This window comes from Myodes glareolus, chromosome 4, assembly GCF_982192425.1.
Source record: "Myodes glareolus chromosome 4, mMyoGla1.1, whole genome shotgun sequence".
NCBI lineage: Eukaryota > Metazoa > Chordata > Mammalia > Rodentia > Cricetidae > Myodes > Myodes glareolus.
Window position 1 is genome coordinate 59,087,340 of NC_142029.1, and position 12,928 is coordinate 59,100,267.

The following is a 12,928-nucleotide window of genomic DNA, read 5'->3' on the forward strand; positions in this document are numbered from 1 at the left end:
GGGACTCTTTAGACTGCTTATGCTAAGTTTTGAGTGATCCGATTGTCCAGAGCTTTGTTTTCTGACTGAACAAGGCATGGATGTTCTAAAATCCCCATGTGCGCTTCAGTCCCAGGGCAGACATGGAATGAGCCACTGCTTTAACACTGACTCTTGAAAGATAAACAACATTAGGAACCGAAATGTGGACATCAGTGTGCATTATTAGGGTGGCAATTCTACTCTGCCATTTCAGAGGGGAAAAAAAGTACTTTTTTGTTTGTTTGTTTTGTTTTGTTTTTGTTTTTCGGGACACGGTTTCTCTGTAGCTTTAGAGCCTGTCCTGGAACTAGTTCTTGTAGATCAGCCTATCCTCAAACTCACAGAGATCCACCTGCCTCTGCCTCCCAAGTGCTGGGATTAAAGGCATGTGCCGCCACCACCTGGCCTCTTTGTGTTTTTTTTTTTTAAAACACCAAATTATCTGCCTACAAGTTCCAAATGGTGTGACTTTCCATGTCAGGGGTTCAAAATGCTTGTGCACTTTATACAGGCATGACTTCCTAGTCTCTTGTTTTGTTTTGTCTTGGTTAGGATTTCTATTACTGTTATAAAATACCATGACCAAAAGGAACTTGGGAAAGGGTTTATTTTGCTTACACTTCCAGTCCATCACAGAGGGAAGTCAGGGCAGGAACCTAGAGACAGTTGCTGACACAGCAGCCACGGAGGCCAGGAGCCTTGCTCCTCATGGCTTGCTCAGCCAGCCTTTCTTTATAGAAGCCAGGGTGACCAGCGCAGGGATGACACTGTCCATAGTGAGCTGGGCCCTTCTACATCAATCACAAATTAATGAAATGTTCTGCAGCCTTCCTACAGCCCAGCCTTATGAATGCAATTACTCAGTTGAGGCTCTCTCCACTCAGAGGTCCCTGGCTTGTGTGAAGCTGACAAACCACTAGCCATCAAAGATTTGGTTAGAACGACACACTGTTCTTATGTAAATTTTGAGGTCTACAATTGGCCCTCCGGTTCACTGATCCCAAAAGCCAGACTCCTATCAGAATAAACACTATTTGTTCGCTTTATCTGATAGCTCAGGAAAATAACTTTTGAAGGAACTATCAATAGAGGCAGAACAAACACTGAATACATTTGGTTTTAGACAGCCCACCCCGAAAGGATCTGTTGCCAAGTTACTGCGCTCTCAGGTCACAAACTCTCATGCACCATGTGTGACGCAGGATGCATCAAATGGGGGGAATGCAAGTCAAATAATCCCAAGATAACTCCGAATAAAGTATTTTAAGTTTTCTTTATTAAAAGTGAACTCACAGATCACAACAAGGAAATAGGAATGGGGTCGACATCCAGGAGTGGTTCGCGGGAAGAAGAGGTAAAGCAGGGTGGGACCATGACTTTTTGGTATCCGAAGCCAGGCCTCAACCTGGTCCAGCCTCTCAGAGGCCACTGACTGGAGGAGGTTCCCCATCACCTCCCCCTTTTTTCTAAATAACAGAGTTCCAAACCCAATGCAAAACTATATACAATAAAAACAGATATCAATTATAAAAATTAGAATTACAACCAGTATAAACAATATCAAGGAAGAAACATATGCTAAATGTTTCAATAATCATTCTGTCTTAAGGAGTCTAAGTCTTGTATTAGAAATGGCTTGGCTAAATTATAAGAGGCAAGCACCTTCCAAAACATGCAGTAGATGACAGAGACGACTGGCTACCCCGCAATCACCCAGTCTCATTTGCAGTGCTGGAGCAACCAGGCCCCTAAAAGATGCTCCGAGGACAGCGGGGCCACAGTGCAGGTGTCCACCTCTTCCTGTTTGCAGCCAATCAGCTTCTGGGACAAACTGGTGATTTTCTAAAAATTCATTTTCACAAAAATTATTCATTAGTAATTAGCAAAAAAAGAATAGCACAGAAATACCAAGTGTTTGTTTATTGTTTGTTTTTTGAGGCAGGTTTTCTCTGTGTATCTTTGGCTGTCCTGGAACTCACTCTGTAAACCAGGCTGGCCTCCAACTCACAGAGATCCGCCTGCCTCTGTCTCCCAAGTACTGGGATTAAAGGTGTGTATTATCACGCCTGACTGAAATCTCAACTATTGAGCGCTCTCTCTCTTTCTCTCTTTTTCTCTCTCTATGTGTGTGTGCGTGCGTGTGTTCTCACATGTGTAGGTGGGTACATGAACTCATATGTGCAGGCCCTAGGTTGGCACTAGGAGTTTTCCTTGATCCCTCATTCAGCATTTATATAGGTTCTGGGGATCTGAACTCTGATCCTCACATTGGGTGCTTATGTGGCAAGCACTTTTAACTGTTGAGCCATCTCCCCAGTTCTAGTTAACTTTCAAGCCACAAAACCCTCCAGCACAATCCAAGTCCCTAGGTCAGTGGCTCCCAGCATCTGCTGAGATCTCTCCTGGCCCTTGTCTAGCAATTCCCACCGGGCCCTGCTGGGTCAGTGGTTTCCTGTGAGAATCAATTCCACAAAAACTCAAATATAATTTGGTGGGAGGGGGTGAGGTAGTGTCCAACCTTCTACACCAGAGAGCTCTGAGAAGGACCTGCTTTGTGAGGCGTTAGGACGAGACCTAGCCCAGTGCCCAGTTCAGACAGAGGATCCCAAGGGCAGGCTTGTTCTTACTCCTGTATCACACGCCTCTAGTTCTTCCCAGAGACCGCAGTGCATGATCATAGTTGATTTTAAACAGACAGAGAGTGACTTTTCAGACAGTCCATTACTAAGTAGCCTGCTATGGTCTGAATCTGAAACATCTCCCGTTGGCTCATGTACAAGGGTTTGGTACTGGAAGGCTTTGGGCAAGTGATTAGAGCAATGGAATAATCTCTTGATGTGGTCACAATTTGACATAGTTGGAGGCCATGTAAAGAGGAAGGGCCTCATTAGAAGAAATGAAGAAATGGGTTACTAAGAATGATCCCTGGAAAGATATTTCTTGTTCCCTGCCCCCACCCCTTCTCTCTGTAGTGATTTGAATGAGAATGGCTCCCATTGAGGTTCCAAAAGCCCACATCAGACCCAGTCCCCCCCCACACCTCTGCCTGCTGCCTGCAGATCAGAATGTAAAGCTCTCAGCTACGGCTCCAGCACCATGCCTGTCTGCTTCCCACCATGATGGTCATGAACTGGCCCTCTAAAACTGCAAGCAAGCCCCCAGTTAAACGCTTTCTTTTGTAAGAGTTGTCTGTAACCCCATTCCAGGGAATCTGATGCCCTCTTCTGGACTCTGGAGACACTGCATGCACATGGTGTGCTGACAGATATAGGAACACTCATACTTTAAAAAAATGTGACAGTCATGTATATGATAATTCCTGTAACAACGATGAATAAATCTATGTGAAAAATAACCAAAAGAGTAAATAAAAAAGAATTCTAAATGTATATGCTTGGGGCTGGGTTGGTAAAGTGCTTGCCTAAAATGTACAGTGGCCCTGGGTTCAATCTTGAGTGAGTGCCACATAAAAGCACTCAGAAGCAGAGGCAGGTGGATCTCTGAGTTCGAGGCCATCCTCAGGACAGCCAGGGCCACACAGAGAAACCCTGTTTCAAAAGAAAGGAAGGAAGGAAGGAAGGAAGGAAGGAAGGAAGGAAGGATACCATTTAAGCAATGAGCAAAAAAGAGCTAAACATTACCAGAGATAAAAAAGAAACACAAAGTGATGCTAAAAGGCTTACTTAGGAAGATCCAGCAATCACAAATGTGTATGGCTGCCAGGCGGTGGTGGAGCACACCTTTAATCCCAGTACTCGGGAGGCAAAGGCAAGTGGATCTCTGTGAGTTCTGGCCTGGTCTACAAGAGTTAGTTCCAGAACAGGCTCCAAAGCTACAAGAAACCCTGTCTCAAAAAAACTAATAAATAGATAAATAAAGTGTAAGGCCTTAAAGTAGTACTTCAGAGCTGGGCCGTAGTGGTGTACACCTTTAACCCCAGCACTGGAGAGGTAGAGGCAGAGGCAGGTGGGTCTCTGTGAGTTCTAGGCCAGCCTGGTCTGCAAAGCAAATTCCAGGATAGCCATAACTGTTACACAGAGAAACCTATTAAAAAAATAAGAAAATAAAAAAAAACAAAACAAAACAAAAAAAACCACAAACAATAAAACAGTACTTCAAAATGCATGAAAAATTGCTGGATGTGGTGGTGTATGCTTTTAATCCCAGCACTTGGGAGGCAGAAGCAGGTGCATCTCTGTGAGTTCAAGGCCAGCCTGATCTACATAGTGAGTTTCAGGACAGCCATGGCTATACAGAGAGACCCTTTCTAAAAAGAAAAAAAAGCATGAAAAGTTGGCATAAAGGAAGAAACAGAAGCAACTACCTCCATGGTTAGGGCCTTACACCCTCTCTCATCATCTTGTAGAACTACTGTACAGAAGTCAGAGCAACCCCAGTGAACTGAGTTCCCATAGCAGCGCCCTCACCACAGCCCAGGCACTTAGCCCTGAGCTAGGGTCGGCTAAAACTGTTATGACCACATGGAAGTATCAGAGAGAGGAGGGCTGGCGTTAGGAGAGAAGGGTGGCAGGGCATCCTGAATACTGGGTTAAAGGGAGACTTCCTCCACTTGTGTCGAGGCAAAAGCAAACCTCATAGATGTTGTAGGAGTGGCTTCATTGTGATGGCCGACTGCTAAGGAATCCCAGCAGTGTGTTGACTATAGACAGATCTGGTTCTGATTGCTCTAGAGCAACTGCCTGCTAACTCCCCACCAGAAGAGAACTGTGACAACCTTAGGGTGTCAGGGGTGGAGGGGATGGCTCTGGTTCCTGTTTGTTCTTTGGTGAGGGGGAGGGGGTGCTCTGAAGAGCCACAGGTGAGGCATGTGTGAATTGCTGAGGCCTGCCCTTGCTCGTCCCCCTCCAGGGCACAGACACACAGGGCTTACACCCACCAAGAGGTTCAGAGCCCTGGTCCATTGTTTTCAGGAGTAAGATAAGCATCCTGGGCTTGGGGGACAAGGGAAGAACAGTTCCTTGAGCAGGTCTCTATGAAGGTCCTCGCGTTGCCCTTGCCTACTCCACGCCTACCCAAGGCAAAGCCTTTCACGCCACACAATCTTAAACCTGAGAGGCATGAGACTCTTGGCATACAGACTGAGTGTATTGAGTCAGAACCTGTTACTGGCTGTAGCTGCTGTTACAACTGGGGAAGCTGAGAGAACTCAGAAGGCGCTGGGGAAGACAAGACCGCACAGCTTAGCACTAAGCACCCCGGGCTGAGTAACACAGCCACCCTCTTGGTAATGTCAGGTCCTGTGGGAAAGCAGAATGGCCTGGCAGAGACTCTAGGAGGACTCATCTAGACTTTCTGATCAGGGGTTTCTGTGACCTGAGTGTATCTCCCAAACCACATGTTGGGTCAGGAACTGCAGGGCCTGATGAGGCTGGAAAGGCCTCAGCTCCATGAATGTGGGCTATAAGGCCCGAAGGCCGCATGTTTGATAACTTGTTCTATCACTTAGGTGACATCTTTAGCCATGTTGTAAGAGCAAGAAGACCTTCACCCAGAAGGCCCTTCAACCTCACTCCAAAAACACCACCCCCATTCTCCAGAAGCCAGTGAACCCTATTCTCTAGATCTTAACCAGCCTGTGGTGTTCTATTACAGCAGCAGAGACTAAGATAAATAACGCCCCATTAGTCCTTTCTCCTCTCTCTGCCTGTCTTCATAAAGCACGGAAAAATGTGTCCAAGCCCAACTAAAGCTTGGGATGCATCTGGTCAACGATAAAATAATGCTCTTACCAAGGTGTCGGGGAGGACTACAGAGGGACAGCAAGAGTACCGGAGCAGCTGGCCCATCTTCCAGATGAAGAGCAGTACGACCATGAGAACCACCATGAAGCCAACAAAGGCGACCAGCGCCAGGGCCAGCGGGAGGGACTCTCCTGGGTGCAAAGCAAAGGAGAAGACTTAGGAGCTGCAGGGAAGGGAAACCACCAGGCCCACACCTCTGAGGGCTTCTCAGAGCGGCAATCAGGCCAAGACAGCGGGTGCCAGCACCCTGAGACTTGGTGTGTTCTCCAAAGGGCTGCAGTTACCACCATTCTCCTAGAATCACAATGAATATGGTTTTTAGAAAGCCGTAGGGAAGATTTCCATCTCGATCTTGGGAAGGGGAGGGAGGAACGTTAAGGCATTGCCCACGGTAGCATGTACCTGGCACTACAGCCAGAGGAAGGCAGGCTGCCAGGCCCCAGACAGGATGAGGGGGAGGTGTTGGAGCACAACAGCGCAGAACAGGGCTGGGCGGAAACCAAAAACAAAGCGTTTCACAATTTGCTCTTGGCATAGACTCCTATGGTGGAGGGAAATATTAAGTCCCCAAACAGTCCCATTAAACTCACAGATCGGGCCCCTGTTACATGCGTTAGGCTCACTTCCATCTCCCAGCATGCTGCTAAGTTCTGGACCCCTGCTCCTCACAGTGAGCATCCTTGTCATAGAAGAGGATATTATTTATGCTTAAGATAGGTTAATGGCCTACCCCAGGACAAATAGGTAGGGATAGCTCCAAAGCCCATGATGAGTTTGCTAACAAATACAGCAAGAAGCACCAGGTCTGAGCATCTGGAGATGCAGAAGATGGGACAAGCTAATTTCCCACCTCTCTGCTCTATCTAACCGCTTGCAACTGTTTATCACTTCCTGCCTGGACCGTTTGCTCGCAATGTTAGCAGTGACGTGGCCCATGTGGCTGTGGCCTGTGTGGTGGGGCACGTCTACTGTTTCACTTTTGGAAAATATTTTGGCGGTAGTCATCAAGAGATGAACAATGTCATCCACTCCTGTGATGTCCGGTCCAGAAAATCATTCCAAAGAAGGAAATAAGTGTGTGCATCTGTCAGTTCACAGGAATGTCCAGACAGGAGTCACAGGCTGTCACCAGCCATCGGCCCAATGGTCCCCTACCACTCGTGCATCCCTGTGTGCTGTGACTCTCTGCACAGCAAACGCACACACACACTGGAAAGCACCTCACGAGCTCATTAGATTGCTGTTTGTCTCCACAACTGCCCCAGTGGACAGGCCAGGACTTGGCATGCAGGCAGTGCTCTGCAAATACTTATTTACTAGAAGAACAGCATCTTTGAGAGCAAATAGCAGTGATTTAAATGCCTAATGAAAGGGACCAATCTAAGATATTATGGAACATTGGCATGGTAGGTTAGCAATTCCGCTGTTAGGAGAATAAGATAGACATATTGCAGTTTGAATAATCATGGAGCAAGTTTGGAAAGTACATAGTATTGCCATCAATAAGGATATGCTGGCTTAAGTTGTGTCTTTAAAAACTAAGACAAGCTAAGCATAGTGGCACATGCCTTTAATCCCAGCACTTGGGATGCAGAAGCAGGTGATCTCTGAGTTCAAGGCCAGCCTTTCTATAGAGGGAGTTTCAGGACAGCCAGAACTACACAGTAAGACCCTGTCTCAAAGGGGGCGAGGGGGGGGAGAGAAAGGCAGACCCACACTGGGAGCTGGCTGCAACATGCCACACAGTGCTGCTGAGCCAGGTAAAGAGTGTGGAGGGAGCATTGGAAGCTACAGACAATGTGGGAGAATAAGTGAAGGATTTGCCAGCAGAAGCGTGTCTGTGACTTGACTACCTGACAAGAAGCAGCCAGAGGGAAGGCTTATTTCATTCACACTCGAGGATGCCTTCCGTCCTGGCAGAAGAGCTATGGTTGTGGCGACAGTCGTCAGTTGTGGTCACAGGGACAGGAAGCGGCATGTTTATATCCCCATGGCTCAGGAAACAGGACAGGAAGTGGGGTTGGGATTTAAACCTCGAGGTCCACCTCCCTGAGACTCACTTTTTCCAGCTCGATCCCAGCTCCCAAAGGCTCTCCATCCTCCCAAATAGTGCCACCAGTAGCAGTAGAGACCAGCTGTGCAAACACATGAGCCCTTGGGGGACATTCTACATCCAACTAACAGCAGCTCTCTTGAGCAGCAATGGGAAGGATAAGATATTTAACTCCTACTTTTTATAGTTCTGAACTATTATTTGGATTTTTCATAAACTTGACACATAATTTTTTTAATATTTATTTATTTATTTATTATGCATACAATATTCTGTCTTTTTTATGTCTGCAGGCCAGAAGAGGGCACCAGACCTCATTACAGATGGTTGTGAGCCACCATGTGGTTGCCGGGAATTGAACTCAGGACCTTTGAAAGAGCAGGCAATGCTCTTAACCACTGAGCCATCTCTCCAGCCCCGACACATAATTTTTTAAGTACCAAGAAATGTTACTCAGAAACTGTGCATGGAAAATATTATAAATAAAAGCAACCAACCAACCAGGTGTATGTATATCATGGAGGGCTAGTGCAGGTTTTCATATGGATGCCAACTGAAGGGTTGCGGAGCTTTGGAGGACCATTTTACAGCAGGATCAAAGTTAAGTGTGTGTCTATTGACCAAGGTACTTTATTTCCAGGAGTTTATCATTCAAACATATATATGTGTGTGCATATATATGTTTGGTATATCAGCAAAAGTGATCTATGCACAAGAAAATGAATGCATTGATTGCAATAGCAAAGTATTCTGGTGTGGGGAGGATCTAACGTCCATAAATCACAAATCAGCTAAATTAGCCAACACACACACACTCACAATGGAATAGGATTTTGTAATGAAAAAGTGATGATGGAATTTCTTTATCATTTGGAAACATCTACACGATACATAGAAACGAGATTCAGAACAGTGCATATGATATCACTTTTGCTTAAAAGATGATATATATGTACATACTTACATATACATGTCCTCATTTACATGTATATGAGTTTTAAAAGCCTCCAGAAGAATATATAGGAAACTCATACTGATGGGAAAAGGTGCAAGAATTACCTGAATGGAGAAAAGACAGAGAAGATAATTTACATGTATACTTTGTTTTCTGGACAGCATGAATAGACTAATATAATCAAAATAATATTTTTTTAAATCTAAGAAGTTATGCTGAAAAGTGTAACTAGTGGTTTTGGCATAGTGGGATCATAGGATATAAGGGCTTTGTTTCTTTTCAAAGAGTTTTTAATTACTGTAGAGCATAAAAAAATTTAAAAAAGGTCTAGGGAGATGCCCCAGTCAGTAAAGTGCCTGGTATGCAAGCATGAAGACCTGAGTTTGGGTCCATGGCACCCACATAAAAGCCAGGAGTGATTGTGCACACCCATAACCCTGGTACTTGGGAGTCACTGTGGCTTGCTGGCAGGCAGTCTAGCCAATGAGCAAACTCTGGGTTTGATTAGAGAGGCTGTCTCACAAAATAACGTGGGCAGAAATAGAGGAAGATAATATCAGTCTTTGTCCTTGATACTACATGTGCATATGTGTGCACATATATCCCTACACACATGTACACAGGCAACACACACATTTTAACTGCTTTAATTCAAATGAAAAATTTTAGTCAAAAAAGAGGACAATTCTTTCTATAGACTATAAGACCCCATCCAGACAAAGGAAGCTGTGGCATTGTTCTACAGTGTGGGACCTCCTTCCAAGGCCTAAGTCTCCTACAACCACCTCTGCCCACAGCCAATAGCCTTCTGGAAAGTTAGTCCAGTAAGATGCTGGGAGGAGGAGGCTTTGGGACAAAGTGCTGTAGGCAACTGCTCAAGAAATCCCACCCAGCCCCCAGGGTAGGCTTCTACCCCTGGGGAGAACTAGAGTTTACCTCAGAACCCACCAACCCTGGCAGCAAATATGTAAAGCCAGGGACAGACCTGGAATCATTGGTAGGGCTGCCAAGTGCAGAGACCCAGGGACAGGCAAGCTATCCTTACCTTGAATCTCCACACACTGAGTCTGGCTGAAGGCGCTGTGCCTCTCAATGACATTCACCCGCGCCTGGGCCTTCACACAGTACATGGCCCCTGGTTCCATGGTTCCGAGGTGCAGTGGACTGCCCCCACTCTTCACCACCTTAAAATGCTCCTTTAAGAAATCAAAACACAGTCACTGCCTAAGGGCAGCTGAGCTAAATATGGTGAGGGGAGCTAGGTGGGGGAAAGTGCAGATAGCCCTTTTCCAGACCGCAGAGAACATTCCTCCTCGTGTGCACACGGAGGCATCCGTTTCCTTATTCATCCGCTCATTCATATGTATTAAGCCTGTACTATTGACATAGGCACACAGCATGGGAGCCTGCGCGCAGAGAGAAATACCACATACACACATTCCGTGTAATGATTGGGGCTGTGAAGAGGAAGCAGGGCAAGGCAAGGAGAGTGGCGGGGGCACAAGGGTAAACAGGTGTTTAGAAACAGCCTCTCCAGCTGAATAGCATTTGAGCGGAGCCCATCCACCTGTCTGTCCACCCTTCAACTCCCACTCTAAGCCCCAGGCCTGCAGAGGAGCCTGTAGAAGCTTGTAGGACCCAGCCCAGATGACTCAGGGTATTCACTCAGCAATGAGCCTCCCAGATACCAGGGTGGGGAATAGGCTCTGTCCCACAAAGACTATGAAGTTGATGCCTGCTTCCTCCTGCCCAGTCCCAGTCTTTCTCCCACTCTGTCCCATCTGCCTGGCTGGCAATGCGGTGTCCTACCAGTATACCCTGACCCAGCAGGGCAAACTATGACCCACATCCTGGCCCACCTGCCCACACCATGTTCCAAGAATAGCTGTCCCACTCAGTGGAGGTTACACGGAAGCATGTACACAGTCCCTTGTCTATGTGACACTGGGCACCCTGGCCTGAGAAGGGTACCCACAGAGCTCAGCTGGCTGTCTGAAACCCACACAGCTCAGACTGAGCACAAGCAATGGGATTCACCCCTGCAGGGTTTGGTCTTGGGAAGCAGTACCTCAAGCTGGATAGGAGGACTAAGGGAGAAGACTGGGGAGGGGGGTCAGTCTGAGACGCCTGGAGGGCTCAGGGGGGCACAGTCATAGGCATGTCTAGGGCCTGGAAGTGAAGGGGGAAAGCTACACTAAGACCTTCAGGGAGAGACCAGCAAGGCTTCCACAGGTCAGGGCCCCTGAGTAGTTAAGACTATACTTCTGTCTGGTCCTGTGTGGGCTTTGCTCAGAGATTTGGTGAGAGTCTCTGTTACCCATACTGATCCTTCTGAGAAAGCCAGCTTTTCCTGGGCCCACTGGAGTGAGTCGCCAGACCTTGTCATTGCATCAGCTTCAACAGGGCTACACAAGGAATGGTGTCCATTGTGTCTGCTGGAGCTTCACCCTGCTGCTGCTGCTGCTGCTGCTGCTGCTGCTGCTGCTGTTGTTTATTTGACCGCCCTTCTATGAGGGCCAGCCTCCCACTCACCCCAGACCACAGCAACCTTCCCATGGGGAAGGGCAGCTCCCTTCCAGGCTTTCTGCACGACCCGCCCGATCATAATTAAATAGGCTTATTCATAAGCCAGCTCCTGGATCGCAGCCCTCCTTCTGCACTCTGCCAAGACACACACCCTCGAGAGGTTTTGTGCCCACCTTCTGTGCTTTTGAAACCATCCGGAACACCCTGAGCTGGAACATCCTGGCCTGCTGCCCCTAAGTGTCTGAGACTAGCTGACGAAGGAGGGGAAAAAAAGGCATCCAAAAGGCATTAGGGAGCCCAGTGAGGTGGGGCATTAGAGAAAGGGGAGGAGTCCTCCAAACTTCAGAGGACCTGGCCTGAAGAGGGCCCAGGTGTCCTGGCCAAGGTGGAGTATGAGCAAAGTTTACATCTTTGAGGAAGGGGTCGACGGATAGTTCTCTCATCCCTTCCTTCTCCCACTTCACCCAGATGGGGCCACTTACGCCACAAACACTACAAAGCTGGGCTTGACTCCCTCAGCCCCAGAAAGCTGTGCTCCTCTGAGGCCCAGCTCAAAGGCCAAGGTCAGTGGAAAGCCTCACCGTGGCATTAGGCTCCATCCTCGAGTAGACCACAAGGAACTCAAACTGGGGCCCCAGGTCTTCCAGCTTAATAACCAGATGCAAGCCATGTTCAGTGACCTTCATCCTAGGTGGGGTGAGGACAGCTGTTGACGAGAGAAAGAAAGAATTAAAGCCAGTTCCAGACAGAAGTGATTTCCTTGGGGTAAAATGACCAAGTCATCAGAGGAAATACAGCAGCCCTATGGCCAAGGGAGAGAAAAGATCTGCTAAAGGGGTCTAGGGTGTGGAGTCATGCACAGAAGGAGTTTCCTGCACTCCATGGGTGCTCATAAAATCTTTTTAAATTCTATTTTTATTAAAATATGTTTTCAAAAATTGTGTACATGTGCACACATGCATCTACTTGCCTACAAAACATAGAGGCCATTTCTCTCCTTCCACCAGTTAGGTCCTGGGAATCAAACTCAAGTCATCACGCATGGCAGCAAGCACCTTTGCTTGCTGAGCCATCTTGGTGGCCCTCATAAAAATGCTTTTTGAATGATGACTGAGTGGAAAACAAACCGTAAAGACTTACTATAATTCATTCTTTATTCCAAAGTAATCTGTCCCTTCTCCAGGAGCATAGGCTCAAGAGAAGGGATGAAGGACTCAAGAAAACATCCCTTTCCCTTTGAATGTGCATGCTCTATCCCCATCGCCCTATTTCACTGTTCTTTACCTCCATTCATCCTGTGATCAGACACTGGTCCTTTAACGCTTGTTGAACACCTGCCTAACTCTAAACTCTGCTGGGCACAGCTGGCTCGGTCTCTGCTCTTTGGGAATGGACATACCTGACAGGGCCAACCCTAGCGTCCCTGTTGTTACATAGTGCACCAGCACACACTGGTATCTGGTGCCTTGCAGACATCAGCAAATTAGCAACTTGGGTGGCTTGGCCCTTCTAGTATTGACCCCGGATTCTTCACCTCACATGGAAACTGTCAGCAAGTCAGAAGACGATCCGTTCTAGAAATTACAAGCAGCATCTTCACTGTGCAGGTTC

At 47.2% G+C, this 12,928-nt stretch overlaps 1 protein-coding gene across 1 annotated transcript in view; it reads right to left on the minus strand.

The window, feature by feature from the left end:
• Positions 1 to 1,275: 1,275 nt before the first annotated feature.
• The window catches only part of Il20rb (interleukin 20 receptor subunit beta), a 28,288-nt gene continuing 16,635 nt past the window's right edge, over positions 1,276 to 12,928 (minus strand). The window contains exons 4-7 of the mRNA XM_048417521.3: positions 11,899 to 12,023; positions 9,837 to 9,987; positions 5,772 to 5,914; positions 1,276 to 1,863 (exon numbers count right to left, since the gene is read on the minus strand). Of these exons, the coding sequence (XP_048273478.2) occupies positions 1,741 to 1,863; positions 5,772 to 5,914; positions 9,837 to 9,987; positions 11,899 to 12,023 (542 nt within the window). The 3' untranslated portion in view covers positions 1,276 to 1,740. The remainder of the gene's footprint in view (positions 1,864 to 5,771; positions 5,915 to 9,836; positions 9,988 to 11,898; positions 12,024 to 12,928) is intronic.